At 32.7% G+C, this 21,577-nt stretch overlaps 1 protein-coding gene and 1 long non-coding RNA gene across 7 annotated transcripts; one reads left to right on the forward strand and one right to left on the reverse strand.

Annotated features, from left to right (window-relative positions):
- The first annotated feature begins 5,368 nt into the window (after positions 1–5,368).
- Positions 5,369–6,446, forward strand: LOC112328810 (uncharacterized). Its single transcript, XR_002984015.2, has 2 exons — positions 5,369–5,861; positions 5,930–6,446. It is a non-coding gene; the product is annotated as an uncharacterized LOC112328810 (long non-coding RNA).
- On the reverse strand, positions 6,288–11,246 carry LOC7463439 (synaptotagmin-3). 6 transcript variants are annotated; one of them, XM_002316340.4, is made up of 12 exons: positions 10,744–11,246; positions 9,623–9,721; positions 9,441–9,491; positions 9,244–9,367; positions 8,783–8,901; positions 8,568–8,669; positions 8,404–8,472; positions 8,178–8,254; positions 7,568–7,817; positions 6,987–7,361; positions 6,757–6,885; positions 6,288–6,659 (listed from the first exon to the last, which is right to left on the reverse strand). In XM_002316340.4, exons 1-12 carry the CDS (start codon positions 10,852–10,854, stop codon positions 6,531–6,533), a joined length of 1,635 nt encoding a protein of 544 aa, XP_002316376.1. In that variant the 5' UTR covers positions 10,855–11,246; the 3' UTR covers positions 6,288–6,530. The 6 variants fall into 6 exon arrangements, with proteins under 6 accessions (XP_002316376.1, XP_024465442.1, XP_024465440.1 ...); XM_024609674.2 differs by having other exon boundaries at positions 8,398–8,472; positions 9,623–9,837; XM_024609672.2 differs by having other exon boundaries at positions 8,398–8,472; positions 10,744–11,245.
- Between the last annotated feature and the right edge of the window lie 10,331 nt (positions 11,247–21,577).

Raw genomic sequence — 21,577 nt, forward strand, 5'->3', positions numbered from 1 at the left:
TGTTCACCAAAACAATTCTACAAGTCAAGTGAGAAGTCTTAAAATAATCGATTTTTTTCCTTAGTGGATCACTGCCATAATCCTCTTTCAAGAGACCCTCCTGCCTCCTCCATCACTACTACATTCATTCATGACTCCATTTCTATGGCCTGACCTGCCTCTGGCCAAGCCACCATTATGAAGAATCATTGTTGGGCGTGAGTCAAATGGTGGGGATTTTTTTATAATGATGTTAATTTTTGTTTTTGTTTTTTTTAATTTTCCCACATGAAATGATAAGTATACCACACGTGCACATCATCACAGTTTAGTCGTTTTGTGGTTCCCATGTCATCAGGGAGGGGGTTGACATTGCTCCATCTTCTTTCACAGGATGCTCCCTTTCTTACCCTTGATTTCTTTCTACCAAGCATTCTCATCTTCTAATCTCGTACGTATATCTTTCTGATCAAATTATAAAGAATAAAATAAAATTGAAAATTCTCATGCATTTCGTGGAGACGCATCAAATTTGACTTTAATTTATTTGCATTCATGTTGTTTTTTATGATATAAAATTACTTTAATTCCAATATTTTCAATTTCCTCTAATTAATTTCCCATTTTTTTAATATTTAATGGGATGTATATTGAAAATTATAGTCTTAAAACTTAATCCCAAGTTAATCTAAGATAAGGCTCTTGTCATACACACAAAAAGTTCATCCATTTTTTTTAAAAATTAAAATGTTAAATAACCATCTTAACCCAATAGCTTAAGCTATTAGATGAGGTCTCAGGATATGATTTATATTATTCTCTAACACACCCCCTCAAGTGAAAACTCTTTGGACTTGAAACTTGCACAGGCTCACATTACCTTGTACTTAATTTTTATCAAATAAATGGAGATGGTGAGATTCGAACTCGTGACCATTTGATCATCAAGGCTCTGATACCATGTCAAAGAATCATCTCAAACCCAATAGCTTATGCTATTTGGCGAGGTCCCAGGATATGATTTATATTTTCTCTAACACAAAATAATATTATTTTGATAAAAAAAATTATAAAAATTATTTAACGGGCTTTTGATCGATCGCGAGTCAATCTATGTTTTTAATCAAATTTAGCTGCTTCAATTTTTTATCTATTTTTTTTTAATTCAAACCATTCCAAACTAAGATTCACTCATCGGGGCGATTTGGATTTTAAAACTTTCGTTGAAATGGTGAATTTTTTTTGTTGGTTTTTTATTTTTTGGATAATCATCAAGAATAATGTATTTGAATCCATTCAAATGTATTTGAATAAAACTCTGGCATTCAAATTCGGTGCTTTGAGTTAGATCGCTAGATAATGTATTTGAATCCATTCAAATGATCGATGCGGCCTGAAATTAAAAATTCAATTCATTTGAATTCTTCAATATGGTCCGGTTAAAATACTATGGAAAAGGTCTTGAAAATCTAGAAGTTCAATTCCAAGCTGATCTTGTATTTCGTTGGGACTCCAAGTCAGCCAGCGTATTGAATTGGAATATGTATATACAATATTGCTTAATTTAATTCAAAGATTTAGCACAAAAGTTAAGTAAGAAGAAATTAAATTGACCGTTGCCTGAGAGAAAAGGTAGTATAGCTGTACGTTAACTTATTATGGATAACAAATACATGTAAAATGGCGGTAAAAAATGTTGAACTTTCTAGATAACAATTTTGTGTTCAACTCTACTTTTGTCCTCAATAGACTATATACGTTAATATTATCGTTGTCCTCAATAGACTAACCCTAATTTTGGTGGTGATAGTTGAATATTATATACGTTATTAACTGTAGTATGCCAAGCTTGGGACGTGTGTTTAATATGTACAAAAGCCTTGGTCGATGAACCAAGACGGTCTCAAAAATTGGGATTCAATGGTCAAAAACTGATCTCTCGGGAGTTTTCAATATAGCCATGTATTTTGAATTTTATATTCGCTGGCTTAGTTTGATCGATAAATCTAAAATCCTTAGCTTGATGCATGGTCTGTGCATACTGTTCTTGGAGACCAGAACCGTCGCATGGCCGGTCTTGTTGACTCTAATGATCAATTCCCGCTTGCTCTGATTGATCTCAGTCTGATTTCTTACTTGATTTAAGGTATTAATCGGTGACAAGGGACGGAACAGTACTGTGTTGTGATATGATTTTATCCTTTAGTTAAAACCAGATTTACATACCATGATGGAAATATATAGAGGATTGCTTGAAAGGAACAGGGAGTGGTGTTTTTTTATTTTTTTATCTTGGGAATATAGAATGGTGTCGAGGAGGAGCTAAACCAGAAAGAAAGGAGGATATATTCTAGAGCATATATATATATAAAGGTTCCCTGATGGACCATTATAAATTATAATTCCGAGGCTAACACATCTAGAAGTAGTCACCATGTGTTAGGGGAGGATTCTTGAGCATATGTTCCCTCAATGGACCATTATAAATCATTCTAAGGACACCAATAGAAGTCAATTTGAGTTGAGTCCAACGTGTGCATGCCCCCATTATTTCTGGAATAGTACAGGCAACTTTGTTCTCTCCTTGGAAATTAAATACGGTACTGATCTTCCATCACTATCTCTCTCCAATTCCAATTGGGAGTTGGTGTTTTCTGATGAATTTCAAAGGTAATTTGGTACTGGGGCACGAAACAAATGGTGATATACAGTAGCTGAGAGTGCACTAACCAAGCTTTATCAGCGTAGCCAAAAACACCGCATGAGAGAAAAGACAACTGCAAGACTTTAGACTCGAGAGCTAACCTAAGAGACTAGTTTTGAGTGGAGTTCCCTGTTCCCACAGACTTTTACCACTCTTAAAAGACAACCTTTTAAAAGGAAAATGTTCTATCTTTTTACAATGGCAAAAGTTATTCCAATCCCCCACAAAAGAACACCAGCAAGGAACCAAGACGGTGACTCCTTTTCATTTCACCCTTGCTTTTAAGAGCACACATGCCACACATACACACACAACTTGTTAGAGATGGAAGAGAGAGAGAGAGAGGGTAATGAAGAGTTCCATGCAATGAGTGGAGATCCATTAACAAAGAATCCTCATAAAAACATTTGCGGGTGCCGGGATAGGATTCCCTTTACTGCCTCTAAATTTGCCAGACTTTCTGGGTCAAGTCAACGAGAAAGCTGTAGCCTTTATTTCTATTATTATACAAAGGGAACCTCTCCCTCTTATGGTGCCTCCCACTTAGGAGGTGATTTAAGAGCAATGGGATGTCTTGCACTTAGAAATTAATCACAGTAGTAGTACTAGCTAGTCCCCCATCACTTAATATCTTGTCTTCGTCCCATTAATTTATAATAGGATATATATATATATATATATATATATATAATTAATTTACTGAAGAATCTTCAAGTGTTTTGGAACCCTAAACACAATATCATATGACCAAGCTAGCTAGCTAGGTTTGCTCACCCTGCGTTGATATTCTCGTCTTGCGCAGGGCGGCGTATATGTGCAAAACACAAGTAGTTGATTATATCAAAACTTCACTAGTGTTTACGAGAATATTTATTCTTGGGATATGCTAGTGAATATATATATATATATATATATATATATATATATATATATATATGTAAGAACATCATCTTAAAGAAAAATATATCGTTATCATCAACACAGCAGTAATTAAGAACATTATCGGAAGTCAAATTTATTCCTAAGCATCATCACTACTTGAAACAATAATATATATAATCAAGGCTCCAGCTAGCCATGCATGCATATCCAATACAGGGAAACAACTATCCAGAGTGGGGGGCTTTCCTTAAATCATGATGTCACATGAAATCTTTCCGCTGTTTGTCATCAGCAAGTCAAACCTAATCCATGCATTCTCAAGGGCCCAGATGGCTAATTAAGATCATGTCGATCCAGAACTCTCTTTGTGAATTCAATCTTTCACTATCATTTGACACTAGCTAGCGTGCACTTGTATATATCTTGCTTAATCATGACCATAATTTTAATTTATAGATAAAAAGTTTGCCCAAATGACTCCTTCAATCAGGGCTTCTTGAGTTTTGTATGGATCTTCTAAAGGGATTTTCCCACTGTGAGATCAATTAATTGGTAGCTAGAGATATAAACGAAGAGCTTTCAAGTGATGATTATAATTATCACACAACTAGCTAAAGAGGGAGTCGTATGAATTTCTTTTGTGATCTAATGATCATAGCAATTAACTTTTTCAAGTGATCATGTCAGCTGCATGGTGGCATTGGGTTTTCCGAATTCTAGCCAGAGAACAGGGTTCATCAAAGAACTCTCAGTGCTCTCACAGTACTGTAGGGATAGCTTTGTAGTGATGTCTTGTGTAATCATGTAAGTCTGGCCTCTTTATCGTTCCACGTGTAAAGCATTTCGGCACCAATATTTCTCCCATGTCAATGGGAGTGAATTAATTAGAAGCTTTCAAGAATTAATTATGTTATAGAATCACCTTTTCTTTCTTCAATTAACGGATTAATTAACTGTACAACAAGCTAATAATCATAATCATAATTATTATACTTGATCTGAAAGTTAATCCAAGACAATATTCAAATCACGAATAAGTGAATTAATCTAATTTTATTTAAAAAGATCAAAATAATATCATTATAAATTTTTTAAAAATTTTAAATGATTTTTAATGGGTTAATTTCTTCTAATTTTTAATGAACCCAGACCGATTCACATACTGTATCGATCTAATGAAAATGTTCAAGTTTAATAGCAGTGATTTAAAGTATATTTGTAGACATATTTATCAATATTATATTAAGAGTATAATTTAATTTTCATATCATTAAATCACAAGATATCATTTATTAACATTTCCAAAAAAAAAAAAAAAAAACATTGCAGTTCGTTTAAGTGTGAACACTTTGTCACTAACTGGTTGCTATGGGAAAAAAGGGGGGGCGTCGAAAATATAAAAAAAAAAAAAAAACCCTACTTTCTGGCCTGGCCCATCATCACCTGTTTTAAATTTTAGTACTTTAGTAACCTGTGAGCTGTGGTTTCCTCCTCTAGCTTTTCATTAATGATTTGAATTGGGTTTAAATGAGTTTGGGTTTAAAAATAAAATAAAATAATTGATTTATTTATTTGATTCATTTAAAAATTCAGATTAATTTGCTATCCGAGTAAAATTTATTTAAAATTATTGATTTTAAAAAAACTATCAAAACAAAGTTTTTTTAATTATTAAAAAAAAATAGAATTAACTTAGATGAATTCTATACCTTAATCTGATCTTGCTCCATGTTAACTTTCAGATCTGTTTTAAAACTAAATCAAGTTGTTGAAAATAAGTCCTTTGGTGATTTTTTATTTTTTAATTGAGTCTAATATTTGAATTTTTAACATTGATTCATCAAATTTATCTATTCAATCAGCTTCAAACTTGAATGCGTGTTGCTGTTCGTATAGATTTCTCATCTATGAACAATGCTTCCAGTTCTATAAGAAGAATCTTTTATGAAAATAGCCTTTTTCTATGTTTTTTTAAACGATCGCTTTTAGTTTGTCAATATTATTATAGAGTTAAATTGTTAGTAGTTGAAACTAGACTGCAAAGCCTGCGAACAATCAATCCTACACAACTCTTTGTGTTGGACAAACCATTGGAATTGGCAGGCCTTTGCAAGCTCCCTGTCCCCTGGGGCTTGTAACAGGTAACAAGCCTATGCCTATATATAGGTTTTCTACTGTTCATCCACCACAGCCTAAGCACTAAAAGGAGTTTACAGACAGCACAGCACAGCACAGCTACACTGCCCTTTTGCTGTGGCAATCATCAACCATCTTCTTTACCAGGGAAGCAATCAAGGTGTGCCCTAGTGCCTCTTTATTTTATTTTATTTTAATTTGTTTTTGTGCTAAGGAAAAGTAAAACAGACCCAGGGCCTGACAAAGAACACTTCAGAACTATTAGCAAACAGCAACTATCTCAACCCTGGAGAAGGATTCTTCCAGGCCAACTTCGTCACCGGTTGATGATATCCTGATTTGGCCATGAATTGAGCAGCACTCTATTATCACTAATAACATGCCAAAGAGGGTAACGACCACTGCAGTCCTTGGAGGATAAATGAATGGCTTCCAAAGAATCCGATTCCACCAAAGGCTCTGAATACTCCACAGAACAAGCAAGTGAAGCCTCTAGCCCAGGTTCCCATGCCATCTCTTATCAGACCACCGTGGGGGCATATCAAAATTTTGTAAATTTTGGTGTTTCAATAATGACTTGTAAGTATTGCTATCAAAATTTGCATATCACTTTAGAATATTGAAACAATACAGTATCTATGTACAAGTGAAGGCCTTTTTTTCCTGGGCCTTTCCTCCCTCGGAACCCTCAAAACAGAACAAATGTATTATGTATTTTGTGTTACATTTACAAATATTTCACTTCTCTCCTCTGTCCAGTAATTTTGATTCAATTGTGTATTCTCCAAAAAAAAAAAAATGTCACATCCACCTTACACTCTTCAATCTCTCAAACTGTACTCCATCGAATCTCAACATGTATCACTCCGTTCTTCGAATCAATTAGATGGTATTTCTGGTTGATGCGTCCATTGTGCACAACATCATCAAGATTGATTTCCACATGCCCCAATGATTCCTTCATGGTACAAAAAAAAAAAAAAAACCACCAACAATATAAGAAACAACAACGAAAAAACAACAATGCTGATGAAAAAATTAATGTTTTTTTGTACCTTTGATCGGAAACTAAAGCTTGTCCGCTTGCTCATGACCTCGATACGAATCAACTCGTGCAAGGGAGGTTGATCGAGAGTAAACTGGAATTCTTCGTTCCAGCGTGGATCGCGAGTCTTTTTAATCATCTGCAGAAACGAAGTCGCAGATGTAAACACAATATAAAGACTAGACTATGTACGCAGATTCAGGAGTGGACTTAATATTTATTATAATGAAGAAAGTTCACCTTAGTTCTCTTCCTTTCTCCTCTGAAATGGACTAAAGCATACGGATTAATGTGATGCTTCCCTTCTACGTCCTCAGCTCCTTGAACAATGACTGAGAGCAAACCTGCTCCACTCAATGATTCGTCACCTGAAGAAGACCTACCACTTGCACTTCCCCTTCTATCATTTCCATCCAAAGGTCCACTAAACTCGATACTGTCTTCTCTGAAAGGCACATAGGTCAGCTCCAGCACAATTTGCCCTCGTTGTTTCTTGTCCTGAGAGTCCGAAATATTTGTGTGCTTAAGCAAATCAAGAGTGAATTCCTTAGTTTCACGGGGGGTAAGCACTTTCAGGGGAACAAACTGCATTCCTAATCTGTCATGACCACCAACCTACAAAATAAATTAACAAGTTTTGAATTCCTGCTGCAAAATGAAATGCAAGTTTAAACTCAACCAGACAAGTTCTTTTGAATGCTGTTCTCAAAGGAACCAGAAAACAACTATCTATCAGTTCTTCGAAGGATTCTTTAGATGATGAAATAATGTCAGAGAACCGAGAATATAAAGAATCAATGTTTAGATTTCTAAGGGAAAACCTTGTCCCAGTCAAACACTTGTAATTGAAGAGCTTGAGATTCAGGATCCTTGACAACAAGCTTGAAGTTCTCGTTCCATTCAGGATTCAGATTCTTCTTCTTGATTGTTGTTTTCTTTGCCGGGAGCTTTTCTCCAGTCAGGCAAAGTTTCACATATGGATCAGAAGTTCCCAGGATGTCAGCCTTCAAAAGTTTCTTTGCGCGCACAACTTTCACATGAAGTATCCCCACAGGCTTCTTTATAACCATTCTAAAGAAAAAATATAATCAGAAAATAATATCGACTTTCATAGAAAATTGTGTGTGAATTCAGGAAAAAAGTTCTAAATCAAGTTCTGCAGGCCTTCTACTAGTCTAAAAGCGAATTCTAATATTTCAAACATGAATTATGTATAATCACATTGGTGAGAATCTAAACTGTTGTTTGAAGCCCTATTTGCGACCAACTTCAGCTATCTGATCTTTAGATTGAGAGTAGACCAGTAATATGACTTTTTGGAGTGAATAGCACAGGTGAAGCAAATGATATTATATATATGGAACTTAAATTCATTGGAAGAATGGATAGCTTAAAAAATCATATCAGGTTTACCATCTAATATAAACTTACGTTGAGGCATCAATGACAGGTATATCGAGAGTTTGGGGCCATAGGTAGAGGCTCGCTACTTGTTTTTTGATCATATCCTGCAAGCAACTAGAACAATTAGTCGATTCTAACCCCCCATCTAACTGTTTTATTTAATACTAGGAATCTTAACGATGATCCATTTTGTAGACACTCGTATTATTGCTTAACTCCACATATACAAGAATTACAAGTGCAGCACCTGAACTAATCGATAAAGGCCAGGTATGGACATAACATCTCCTCCCAGTATTTTCAGTCCAAAGTCTACGTGAGGCTGCAGATAAATCAGTAGAGGATGATCATAAGAGATATTTAGTCATCAGCCTTTAATCAAGTTAAAACCTCACTGTACCAAAATACACTTCTCACCCTCTCCATCAAGGACACCACAATATTTGCAAAACATGGAAAGGTAGGCACGAGAGGTTTCAAAGCTACTCGTGGCGCTGCAAATATTTGCAGATCAACTAACTGCAAAGAAGCACTGTCAGTCTACTAGGAAGCATGCATCTTCTTTATAAGCATGAAGTCTACTACCAATACTATAATTCTGAAAAACAAGATTGTCTTAAGGCTGTTCTGACCTGAAATCTAAGTCTTACAGACAGTAATTGTAGCACCAAAACGATGTTGGGATTTCCAGCCCACCTAATTGCTGGTTCCATGACTAAATCCTTCTCCATAGTTTCGTAGACTTTAAGACCTGAAAAATTATAAACCACCACCAAAAGTAAAAGAAGTCCGGGAACTTAGAAGGATCAAAAGTTCTGATGCAATTTTCTCCCACTTAACTGAACGTTCATTTCATTGCTTCGCTGAAGTTCACACACAAGATTCTTCACTTTTGGAATTAGAAAGCCAAGCAACATGGAGGCACTCCAATTAATGAATATGATCGATCACATACAATGCAAAAATGAAACGAGAGAAAATATTCTGAATGTTCCTACGCTGTTTAAATGTGTCTGTAGTGAGAGCTATTCAACTGGCTTTCGATCTTCAAATTTCTCAGTCATCAACATCACAAGAACCATGAAGAACCTACCTTGAATTATAGGAGGAAGAGTTCCGAGAGTTAGATGCTCAAACTCAATTGCTTCTATCTTATACTTCCCAATATACTCCGCAAACATAGGTTTTGTTGTACTTCTTATCATTGCACAAATTGCCTGCATGTAACAGTGAACTCAAAATTCTGAAAATGCTTAAACAAGATGAAGGCAAGTTTAATTACCAAATCACCTTATCAAGGTAAGGCCACATATCCAAGAGAAACTTGTTCAACCAGTCTACCTGTGATAATCGCGTAAATACAATCAAGACATTGACACCTTTGAGATAATATTTAACTCACAAACAATAATAAATACACGAAAAATAGTGTTTTAACTCATGAATCGGCCTTGCTAATGTACAGTACTTACTCGTTCATAATCAGGGCATTTAACCCATAACGGGATATCTGGTAGAATATCTAGCAAAGCATCTGTGTCTAACTCATGAAGTGGCCTGACCACTGGATCCTGCATTAGATAGCCCAACATTAAAATGGCACGCATGTTAAGCAAAGATTACCAAGCACACCTCTCCAACTTCAACCAGCGTCCTTTTGAGCATACACTAAAAGGCCTTGTGTTGCCTTCAAATCATCAGAAACAAATGAAATCAAAGGAAACCTCAGTGCATTGCTTGCAAGTGAACCGATCACCATTAACTTACAGAGAACTTTAAAATTGGTTACTTCAAAGTATCCTAGTTTTTTATATATATATTTAATTTCATGAAATGTAACATAATTTCAACTCCGCTTGAGTGTTTTGAGAGGAAACATCAACTAAAAAAGCAGTAATAACTAATAAGATGGTCTAATTTGCCAAACTTCGGAGATTGATGCCACATTTACACGGGAAAAAGAACAGAAAGCCAGTCTCAAATAATAAATAATAACAGATGAGTTAATCAAAGCAGACCCACAATACAAGTATAAGCAGTCATATTCAACTTAAATTTAGACCTAATCAACAAAGTTAAACAACAGCAAATTGCAAAGCAATCATAAGTATAATATGTGAATAACAAAGAGGAAATAAGAATTAATTCGTGTCAATGCACCATATTCTCAACTATTCCGGAAGAGTTAGGAAAAAAAAATAAGCAAAAAATATTATTTCTTCTTTCATATAAGAGCCCCCCACCAAAACAAAAATCACAATTCAATCTACAAATAATTGAGCATCCAATGTCACTTGGTGCTAAAGAACACAGCATCGCATTCAAGAACTGGAATTCATAAAAAAGTACAACCACAGAACATTAAGAATCTTCTTAACGTAAAGAAATGCAACTCCTCCACATTAATTAACCAAAAAAGAAAGACTTTCAGATGACAACGTAAACATAATCAATCAGAGTAAAACAATGATCAAACAAAGAACATTTCCTTAAGAACATGGATGGATGGATAGATAGATAGATAGATAGATAGATAGAAAACAGTAAACTAACATATAGATAGATGGATAGATAGATAATGATGATCAATTACCTTAACATCTTTAGGCTTGGAATAAACGAATAGAAAGAAACCAATCAAGAGACCAAAAGGAAGTCCAATTCCAAAACCAAGAAATTCCAAGAACGCATTCAAGAATCCCATGATCTCTCTATCTCTCTCTCGACAAAAACCAACAACATAGACAACATTAAATACTTATCAAGGAGTGATCACTTGGGCGAGAAAATCAAAGGGAAAATAGTGTTTACTGGGAAAGGTAACGGATGCATGAAGAGAAAGCGAGAGAGAGCCAACGATAGAGTAAATGAAAAGCGCCAAGCAATTCGATATTAAACAACAAAAGAAAGACACGTTGTCGCCAACTATTTGTTAATCTGATTTGCTTTCAAAATTCAAAATCTAAGACAGACAAACACTAAACTAAACTCTGCGTGTCCTTCTCTCCTCTTGTGAATCAGTGCCTAAGCATTGTTTATTCAACAATTTCCTGAGTTTCCTTTTGATTACTTTTCTATCCTTCTTCTTTTTTCTTTTCGTCAAACACCTGGTTGGAAAAAAAAATATAAAAGCTGTCCAAAGTTTGTATTGTCTACGTACATTGTATTTTCTACCAATAAAAAAATAGCTATTTCAGGAAAAAAAAACTTTCCTGAGTTTCCTTTTGATTACTTTTCTGTCCTTCTTCTTTTCTCTTTTTTCTTAATTCTTTTTATTTTTTTCTTCACTTTAAATTATTTTTTCTTTACATTTTATAATCGATATCATAAATAAATTTTAAAAAACAAAAAAAATATTATTTTAACTGCTGCCATAATATATACCAAACGGACTTTAAATCTTACCATAGCGGTGGAGCATGGAATAAATTGTTGGGGGGCATGCCTGAAATATTGTGAAGTTGAGAGGATATTATAAAGATATTTTGAAAATTTTGGGGGTATAGTAACAATTCTTAAGAGATTGGTATAAAAAATACTTGAAATGCAGGGACTTGAAATGGCTGGCGAGTCTTCCATGAAATCCTATACATATTTAAAAAGAAAAAAAAAAAGAAGCAAGAATATATACATGAATTTAGCAATATTACATCTAATTTTAATTTTAATTGAATAAACTTTAGGAATAACGAGCACTTGAATTTGTGCATAGTTTGAAGTCATCAGGCCTTGAATACCGTTTTGATTGTCGTATCTATAGTTAAATCTCTATAAATCGATAAATTTAAAATTATAAAAATATTATTTAATCGACTTTATTAATTTATAATTAAGATTATATTATGAATTAAACCCTCTTGCGCGCATGGCGTGATGACCAAGCTAGGAGAAACCAAACCTTGATGGAATATTCATATTTTCATCAAAATGGGTTGTAAAGAAGATAAATTCTGGCCTATTTCTGATAATTCACAGTATAATTTTCCTTTTCCTGTGTTTTTCTTTCATGTAGGCAAGAAGGAGAGGAAGAACTAAGAAGAGAAAGCAAGGTTGATTCGGGAGTTAGGAAACATCGACCTTGCTAGGACTGCATGTAAAGACCAAGACAAATCAACAATGTTTTCTAGCTGGAAACTTTATTCTTAAACACGATTCATTCGATTGTGGCGTAATTATCTTATCTGACAGACAAGAAAAAAGCAAAATCCTTAAAGTTGTCTTTATCATTTGTTGTTGTGATGTTCTCCCAACGAAAGTTCGTAACTGGCACGTTGAGATGGTTTTGCAGTTGTTGGCCAGCTTGTCTTGGAGTAATGGACTGATTCGTTATTTGGAATTGTATTGTTTTATAAAAATTGATTTTTTTAAAAAAATAATTATTATTTTTTATACTTTTAAATCGATTTCTAATGTTTAAAATAATTTTTTTAAAATAAAAATATTTATATTTTATTTTAATATAAAAAAATATTTTAAAAAATAACTAATACCCTCTTATCTCACATCCAGTCTAACAATTAAAAATTTCTATATAATTTTATGCTTGTTTGAGGTTTCACGTTTGTTTTAGCTTTTGTGGTTGATGTTATGGTTAAGTATAATCCAATTATACACCAAACTTAACTATAAAAATTAATTTTTATTATTTTTTTAAATTATTTTAATGAATTCCACTCAAAATTCAACATCCACAGCTAAAACAAACAAAGTAAATTTCTTCAAGGATTTAGGCGAGCTGTTAGCTGTGCTATAATTTTTCAACTTTATCTCCAATTTTTCAATTTGATCTGTCAGTCCTCCTTCTCTATCTCTAGAAGCGCGCACCTGGTTTTTTCTTTTATTTTTAAATCTATTTATATCTTATATTTTAAATATTGGCAATTACAACGTAAAACATTATATTATTTTTTTCATTTTCTTGTAAGAAGAAAAAAGCAATTTTTTTCAAGGGAAAAAACGCACGATTTACACATAAAACTAAATTGAAGAAGACGCTGGTTGATTTATAAAATATATTTATGAAAAAGTGTATCATACTTATATTAAATTGTAAGTGCTTCGATCTTGTAAACTAATTTATCATATGTCTTTGCCTTCCCTGCTACCAAGAATATAATTAATAGCCCTGGCCTGGGCTTAAGTTCTGCCATGCACGTTAAATTATATATTTCACCTGATTAATTAATCAAGCATCTTTGATTTTTTATTGCTTTTTAAATCTTTCTTTCTTTTGCTGTCACATGAATTAACAAATCACATGTAAGCCAAGTCCATATTCTCACATTAATGAATCAAACCCAAATTCGATTGAAAAAATAATTTTTGTGAATATATTTTAATTTAAATGTGGATGCATGGTCACTTGGGAACATCTAGACCCATCTTGCTAGATGTTCTTACGTGATTATCAACCTTTTATTTATTCTTTTATTTACCTTCCCAGAGAAGTTAATTTATGCCAACACCTCAATTATCTCTACCTTTCGCTTTATGGTGAAAAAAATAGTCAATTTGGTTATTTTTCAAACTCAAATATTTATATTATATCTAAATCATCCAACATGCATGTATAATTAAGAGTAAATTCAACATCACACGTGGCTTTTTGGAGGAAGAAGATTGCCCGACTCTGCTCCAAGCGTGCAATTTGAAGTTCAAAGATAAAAAATTTGTTTTGAAAGTTCAAATAATAATAATATTATTAAATATTTATAAGATTTCTCAGCCCTAGCTGATCAGGAAACATAGAAAATTGAAATGGTCTCTCGTTTTCACTTGGCACCTAGTTTTTCAAAATGGCATAAGCAATGACTTCATTGACTTGATTCTCTCTCTTTCGGTCGTAATTTAATTAAATGAAATTAAATGGATTTGATAGATTATCCTTTGAAAGATTATTATTATTATTATTATTATTCGTTGCAGAGTTTTGTTTTGATTTTAATCGTGTTAATTACGGCACCTTTTTCTCTCTCATACTCTTCTAGAATGCTGACCTGATTAAGGAAAGGATTGGTTAAAGATTGAGCAAATTTTTTTAACATAAAAAAAAAAATTGTTTCCAAAAACAAATTTAAGTTCCAAGTTATTTGTTTAGAAGGTTATTTAAATAATATAAAAAAAATAATAAATAAACTAACAAAAAAAAATTTCAATGGACTACAGGTTTGTTTTTTTTTAATTACATTTAATAAATATAATTTACAATAACACCCTCGAGTACTCTTGAAAATTATAATAAAAGCAATGTAAAGAATCAGCTCGGTAAATTTTATCTTTAAAATAATTATATTATTCTAAAAAAATTAAAAATACAAAAATGTGGAGCGGTAAACATTGGATTATTTAGTTCCAGTGTTAAATGAGTAATTTTAATGCACATGAATTTGTTTTACCAAATTAACCCTCTATAATTTGCTAAAAAAAAAACAATTATATCAATTTTAAAGACTTAATAGCCGAAGCACAATATAATAATTATACTATTACAATAATTTGTGTTTTTGGCACACTTTTTTTTTTATTACTCATTTAGTTGTGGGTCTGCATTTTAGGGGATGAAAGGAGACTGTAGAAGCCACCATTATCGAAGTCTAAAAATGGGCAAGGACCACCAGATGACGGGAACGAGAGAAATTGAGCTACCAACAAGTAAACGGGCCTGCCAGTCTATGAATCATAAGACCCTGGGCCCAATACATCCAAATAAATCCAACTGATATTCTTAACTACCAAGCCCATGCCGATTTTCTCTCTCCCTTCTCCTTCTAAAGTTCGTAGCACCCAGCGGCTTTTACGAATAAAATTTTCTGAAAAAAATAAAAATCGATTACCATTAAAATTAAGATTATCTTGAGAATTAAAAGTTTAATATCATTAGGCATGATATTCTCCCTTTCATCTTGCTTCTCAAGGGTTAAAAAAATAAATAATAATTCAAAACATGATTTATGAATCTTGGATGTATCATAATGTTTTTATTTAATAAATAAAGACAGTAAAATAAAAAAGAGGATCTTTATGGTATAGTAATAGTTGTTTTCTAAAATATTTATTGCTCAAAAATACATTAAATTAATATTTTTTTAATTTTAAAAAATTATTCTTGATATTAGCACATTAAAATTAATATTTTTTTAAAAAATTATGAAACATAAAACAAACAAGTATAAAATCAGGTAACATAATAACATTATGCTATTCAAGTAAAATTTCCACATTGATCTTAGCTTTAAAATCCAGAGGTCAATCCATTAAAGAAATTATCTGTTAAATATTTTTAAGTGGATTGTTACATTTCTTATATTATAATAAATATAGCCATGTTCTTCTATTAATATTCTTTTTATGTGGACATTTAATTGAATCGGGGCTGCAAATTTAAGGATCCTCTAATTGAATTGGGTAGTTGTACCAGCAAATCTGTACACGACAAAAAAAATTAAAACCACAAAGCGACTTTTCCGAAAAAAGCAATCATTATATAGAGTCCTGGCATCTTCTGTTCTATTTGGTACATGTGATCAGGCATTTTGAGAAAAGCTATGGGTTTTCCTGAGATGGAAGATCTTTGAAAAAAGTTTTCTTAGTTATTATTTAAAGTATAATGATATTTTTGTAAATTAATAAATATTTTTTTTTGTTTTTTTTTTGGTTCTGGCATCAACCCTCCATTGTAAAAGGTATTTTCCACACTTTTTAAAATTAAAGGTGTAAAATATAATCGTTGAAAAATTAATTGTAAAGTGAAGGAAAAAAAAATACATTATCATCATCATCGGAGTAATTTTGTAATTTTCCACTTTGTTTGGAAAGAAAGAACTAGTCCGGTCTCTTTGATAGGTTAGACAAAAACTCATAAAAAGTATTATTGGACGGACTGCTAACAATCTATGGTTATTACCAAGAGGCCAGAAGTAGCTGAAGCCTGAAGCCTTGAGGGTCTTGTCAGTGCTGTCGGTCCTGCTCTGCTAGTCTGAAAAGGATATTTCATAGTTTCTTCTTTTTGTTTGAAGAGACATCTCCAAGTTAGGTAATTATTAAAAAAATAGAGTTATTGGATTGTAAGACTCAATCACTTAAATGTCCACTCGTAAGAAAAAATACATATTAAATATTTTCAATTAAATTGTTACATTTCTTTTATTTTAATAAATGTAAGCATGTTCTTCTATTAATATTTCTTTTTTATGATCTAGGCTTAGAGTTCACGAGTGGCTCGACCAAAATTATCTATAAGATTTTTTAAAATAATTTTTTTATATATAAGTCTGAAAATTCAAGTTTTGAAAAGAATTTATTTTCTACTCGCACTTTCTTGTTAAGTTGAGAAAATTTTTGTTTTATAAAATATAATTAATAAATATTATTAAATTATTTTTCAAGTAGCTATTAGCTTATGCCATTTGTGCCGCTTTAGATGTTGTTTGGTAATGTGGCTGCGGGTGAGGTTCACCCGCAGCCACACATATCAGTATTTGAAAACGAAAAAAATTGTGATTTTGCTTGGTAGGACCCACCAACTTTCACTGGCGTGCCGCAGGTTTGGAGAAGCAGCATTTTGCTGCTTTCGTGGTGCTTTCCAATGAACAGTGGAGCCATGTTTCCCTGTCGCATTGTTCACGTGAACTTTTTTTTAAAAAAACCAGTGCAGTTAATTGATTTCATTCTCACTGTTCATGTGAACAACAATTTTTTTTGTTTTTTTAAAAAAATAGTTTAAGTTGAATTAAATTTACTTGTACTGTAATCTCAATTTTATTCCTGATAATATTTTACATAATTTTGTTGGATGAATTTTGTACATAATGGAATTGTAGATAGTTTAATAAAACAATAATTTTTTTTATATCAAGTATGATTTATTTCATGATGTAATAGCAATAGTTAAATCTATAATATTTAAATTAAAAGCCATAAATATATATATATATATATAAATTATTTTATAATCTCAATTTCAAAAGCATTCTTAACCAAATACATTAAACTAGTTTTTGTTCAACCTCAATTTCAACCACAGTTTTAACCAAACATATATTTTTTCAACTCAACCTCAACTAAAAATATTTTTTATAAAATAATTTTTTTCAAATCACAATCATAACCGCTACCCAATACCAAATATAATCAGTTTTTTTTTTTGATTGACATTAACTAGTGACAGCTGCTTCGATGTCCTTGCCCAATATATTGTGGTCCAGAAACAAGAAGGAAAAGCTGTAGGGTTTCACTAGATCCACGTAACAAGCTGATGCAAATTTATGGAGCATCTGGTTGAATTGGGTAGTTGCCTGCTGTGCTGCCTATCATTTGGTTGGAAAGCCTCTCGTGCCGTGCTTTGTCAATGCAGACATGTAAAAATGGAAAAAACATGCAAAGCATTTTCTAATTTTCTTCAGTGCTTCGGAAAGTTTGTGAATTTAATTAACCACAAAATAAAAAATATATTAAAATTGTTTTTAAACTTGGGTTTACAGGCTAATCCAGGTAAATTTACTTTTTTATTTATTAAAAAAATAAAAATAATATCATTTCAAAAAACAAATCAATACTCGATCCGACTTTTTTGTCTAACCAGATTGCACGGAGTCAATTATCTTTCTATTTTTGTTGAAACCCGTCTGGTAAAATATTTATCACCATCTTTTTCCTTTCTTTCTCGTGTCTTTATTGACGAAGAGACGAGGAGCGGTTGATGAGGGCAACACCTACCTCTTCGCAAAAGCATGCTGGAAAAAAGAACGAACATGATGCCAGGACGAACATAATTAAAGCACTAGAACTAAAACTTTCTGATGGAGGAAATTCATCTACTTTGATCTAGCGAGTTGCAGACCACTCAACTTTGAGGACGAGATTATCATAGCCATATCCATGAGATTGTCGATGGCTCTCTCCGAGCAATATCTTCCTTGTTAACAAGATGAACACAACCAAAACCTATGTTCAAACCAGTGACAGCGAACACTCGAGTTGTTGGTCCAAATGGTCGGTAGAGATCATTCAATTCACTTTCTCGAGTGTCCTCTAAGAGGCACATGGCTTGTCCACCTGTCTTGCCACAAGTCCTACACTGTAATATGAGAGTTGCACCTCTGTTTCCAAGCTGTGCTGGAGAGTCCCCTGCTTTCTTGGTTTCGCCGTATGCTCCTCTTCCTGTTTGCAATTTCAACAAGGGATGTATTAAGTAAGATTAGGGTTTTTAATTTCAAATTGAGTGGCGTAGTTTGATGGCAAAGGGCTTGAGATCTGCATAGCAGGTCTTGAGTTCGAGTCAGGACGTGCACTTCTTGTAAGAGCCTGAGACAGCCGGGGTTTTACTCGCTCACCTGGGTCCACAAAGTGTGTTTTCCGGGAGGTGGGGTTTTCTCGAATCAAAAAAAAAAAATTCAAATTGAGGGTTGTGGCTTGATTTTAATTCCAACGGCATCACCGCGTATTTTAGTTTCTGTAGTTTCTGTTTTTTAATATGTTTTAAAAGTTTTTTTTATTTTAAAAAATATTAAATTATTATCTTTTTAGTATTACTCCATATTTTTAATATATTTTTAACTAAAACAATTTTTTCCAATAATTTGTCCAAGAATAAGCTTGACTAAGTTCACTTTGACCATATTATGTGTATGGAGTGAGGCTCTCACCAAGCACACGTGTAGCTTATCCAAGAGTTTGACAAATTAAGTAAAGCCTGTAAGCTTGATCTCTCTATGATTTTCTCATTGTCTTCACCTACCCTCCCTGGATGAGAACCACGACTGTGGTTGGTGGTGAACAAGACCGGTATAACCACAACAACTCCTGGCTCCTATTTTCCTTTTTTTTTTTTTTCCATTTTCTTAAAGAATATATGCACTGTGGTGTTCTCCACTCTGATGTATCTTTTTTAATTGACGCAGGCTGCTGGATATCTACCAGGACCTCACGTCTAAGAAATAAAAACGAAACCTTCATTGTCAGCTTTTGTCAATCTTGGACTTGGTTAATTGGTCAATATTATCAACAATATTCATCGAGAACAGCGCGTGTTTGAAGCACTCAACCTTGTCAATGGTTGACTGCAAATCTCAGTTTACGATCAACGGTGATGAGAAGAAACAATAAGAAAAACAACAGGAAATTAATGTGGAAAAATTAAACACTACACTTAGGTACTTTGCTTGTGATCATGAGTACGCTCATGAATTGTTAGAAGAATTGTACCATGTAAACATATTTATTTTATTTGTGTAAATTTATCTTCGAATAAATATGTTTTTTTCTGTCTTTTTTATTACTATTGCTCATATTAAAGACTTTATTATGAGCAATCGTCCATTAATTAATTAACACCATAAAAGAAAAGGCAATCGATTTTTTTCAAGAGGTTAATGATAACACGTGTAATGCTGAATTGATCATGGGAAACATGTAAGATATTTCTTTCTGAAACAGCAAACCTTAAACTAGCTAGTTGCTTTGAATTGGTTTGTACGCGTGATTCTTTGGAAGATCAAGCAAGACCATTCTAAAATAGTATCAATGGAAATGGATCTAGCTAAGTTGCTAAGTTTTCATGTTTGAATCCAACGTTTTTCCTTTTATATATATATATATATATATATTTGTTTTTTTGGATCGAGCGAATAGTCCAGCATAAAACACACAAATTAATTGTTTTTTAATGGCTATTTGTAAGTAGAGATTTCATAGTTGTTAATAATTTTAAATGATATGTCCAGCGATCAGTGACGAGGTTGTGAAAAATAATACGACCAAATCATAATTAACGAGCACCCCATCAATTCAACTACTTTTGGGTTTTAGGAAATTGGGAAAAAAAAGGTTGAAGAAGAAAATTCTAAAAATAAAAAGAAAAAGACAAGTCCCTGGCCTTAGGGCCACTAACTATTTTGTTTTATTTGATCCTGAATAATTTTTTTTTTTTTTTAGTTTATATCAGCCTTGTGGTTGCTGCAGCTCCCTCCAATTTAGATAACATCGAACAGATGGCACTGTAATTACTGGTATTAGGATTGCGACAGCACACCATACATGGCATAAATAATCAGCTAGCGTCATAAAATCAACATTAAAGTCAAATTAATTAGTGAACGATTTATATTGTTTCAGATAATTAAATAAACTTCGACCAGTAGACATATTTAGGAAATTTATAGTGGATGAGGAGGAGGAGGTGGGGGCAAAGAAGACTTCAATGGCAGCACCCTACCAACCACAATAAAATAAAAATAAAACGGGGGTGGTAAGCAGGCTTTTCCACTGCAACCAGGCAAGTTGGTGAGAACAAGAGGAATTTGCAAGTACAAGAAATGTAAGAACCCAACCTATCACAACCCGAAAAAGTAAACGTTAACCAATAAATCTTTTAATCCAATTATTTGACTGGCTCGTGTGTAAAATTAACCTAAGTAAATATTATTTTGATATGAGTTAATCATCTAGAAATAACCTGGATAATGAATAAAAAGTATGGTTAGATTTTTAAAAAATAAATTTAAAATAATATTTTTTTAAAATTAAAATGATAATATGTTGAATCTACTTAAATTTTATAGATTAATCTGCTAAACTTGTAATTCAAATTATAAACTTCATTGAATTCAACAGCTTTATATTTAATGATACAATAATAAAGGATAAATATTTTTAAAATTAAATAATAATAAAAATAGAAAATAATTATGAAAATAATTTCAAATATTAAAGAATTAAAAAAGTGGAAGATGGATTCCAAGAAAAAGACAAAAAAGGGAGCAACACCTTTATTGTTCTTTGTATCCCGGTTCTTTCAGCACAGGAGATAATAATTAAAGATTAGGAGTGTCTCTTACAAATACCCGAAAAATCTATTTAATATATTTTGCTAGCAAGCAAGCAAGCTTGATGGCGACCTATGAAATAATGACGATGGCTACACGAATGTGAATCCATGGATGCTTATTGGCTAGAGTGTTTTCTTCTCTCTGCATTATTATTTTTTTGTTTGCAATTGCTGGACTCTGTAGGATTCTGATGCGAGGTTTCAAAATATTATTATATATATAAGAGAAATACCATACATTTCATAAAAACAAACTGTACCTGTGATTTGCATTCTATAAGAAACAGTGGTGTGCAGTGCAGCCCATGGGGGGCAAAGGGATCGCTGCAAAAAAAAAAAAAAAAAATGATGGAACGTCCAAGAGATAGGCTACAGATGTAAAGGTATGCACAAAAAAAACCAAAATGGCTTTCAAATTGTCAAGTAATCAATGGAGTCTGGGAAAAAGAAATGGCTAAAGAGCTCCACATTACAAGTGAAGAACGGCCGGCCATGAGTTGAATACTTCCTGTTAATGGTTACCTTGAGTTCATCAAAAAGTGATATTATTTTAATTTTATTTTTTTAAAATTAAATTTAGTTTCGATTGAGTTATGAAATAATT

Source organism: Populus trichocarpa, chromosome 10 (assembly GCF_000002775.5).
Source record: "Populus trichocarpa isolate Nisqually-1 chromosome 10, P.trichocarpa_v4.1, whole genome shotgun sequence".
Lineage (NCBI taxonomy): Eukaryota > Viridiplantae > Streptophyta > Magnoliopsida > Malpighiales > Salicaceae > Populus > Populus trichocarpa.

Excerpts from the sequence above, each read along its gene's own strand:
- LOC7463439 (XM_024609672.2), bottom strand. The coding sequence starts at position 10,854 with ATGGGATTCTTGAATGCGTTCTTGGAATTTCTTGGTTTTGGAATTGGA. Across the intron at positions 9,492-9,622 it reads AATGCCCTGATTATGAACGA|GTAGACTGGTTGAACAAGTT; the intron begins GTAAGTACTGTA and ends CGATTATCACAG. Across the intron at positions 8,902-9,243 it reads TCTTCCTCCTATAATTCAAG|GTCTTAAAGTCTACGAAACT; the intron begins GTAGGTTCTTCA and ends ATAATTTTTCAG.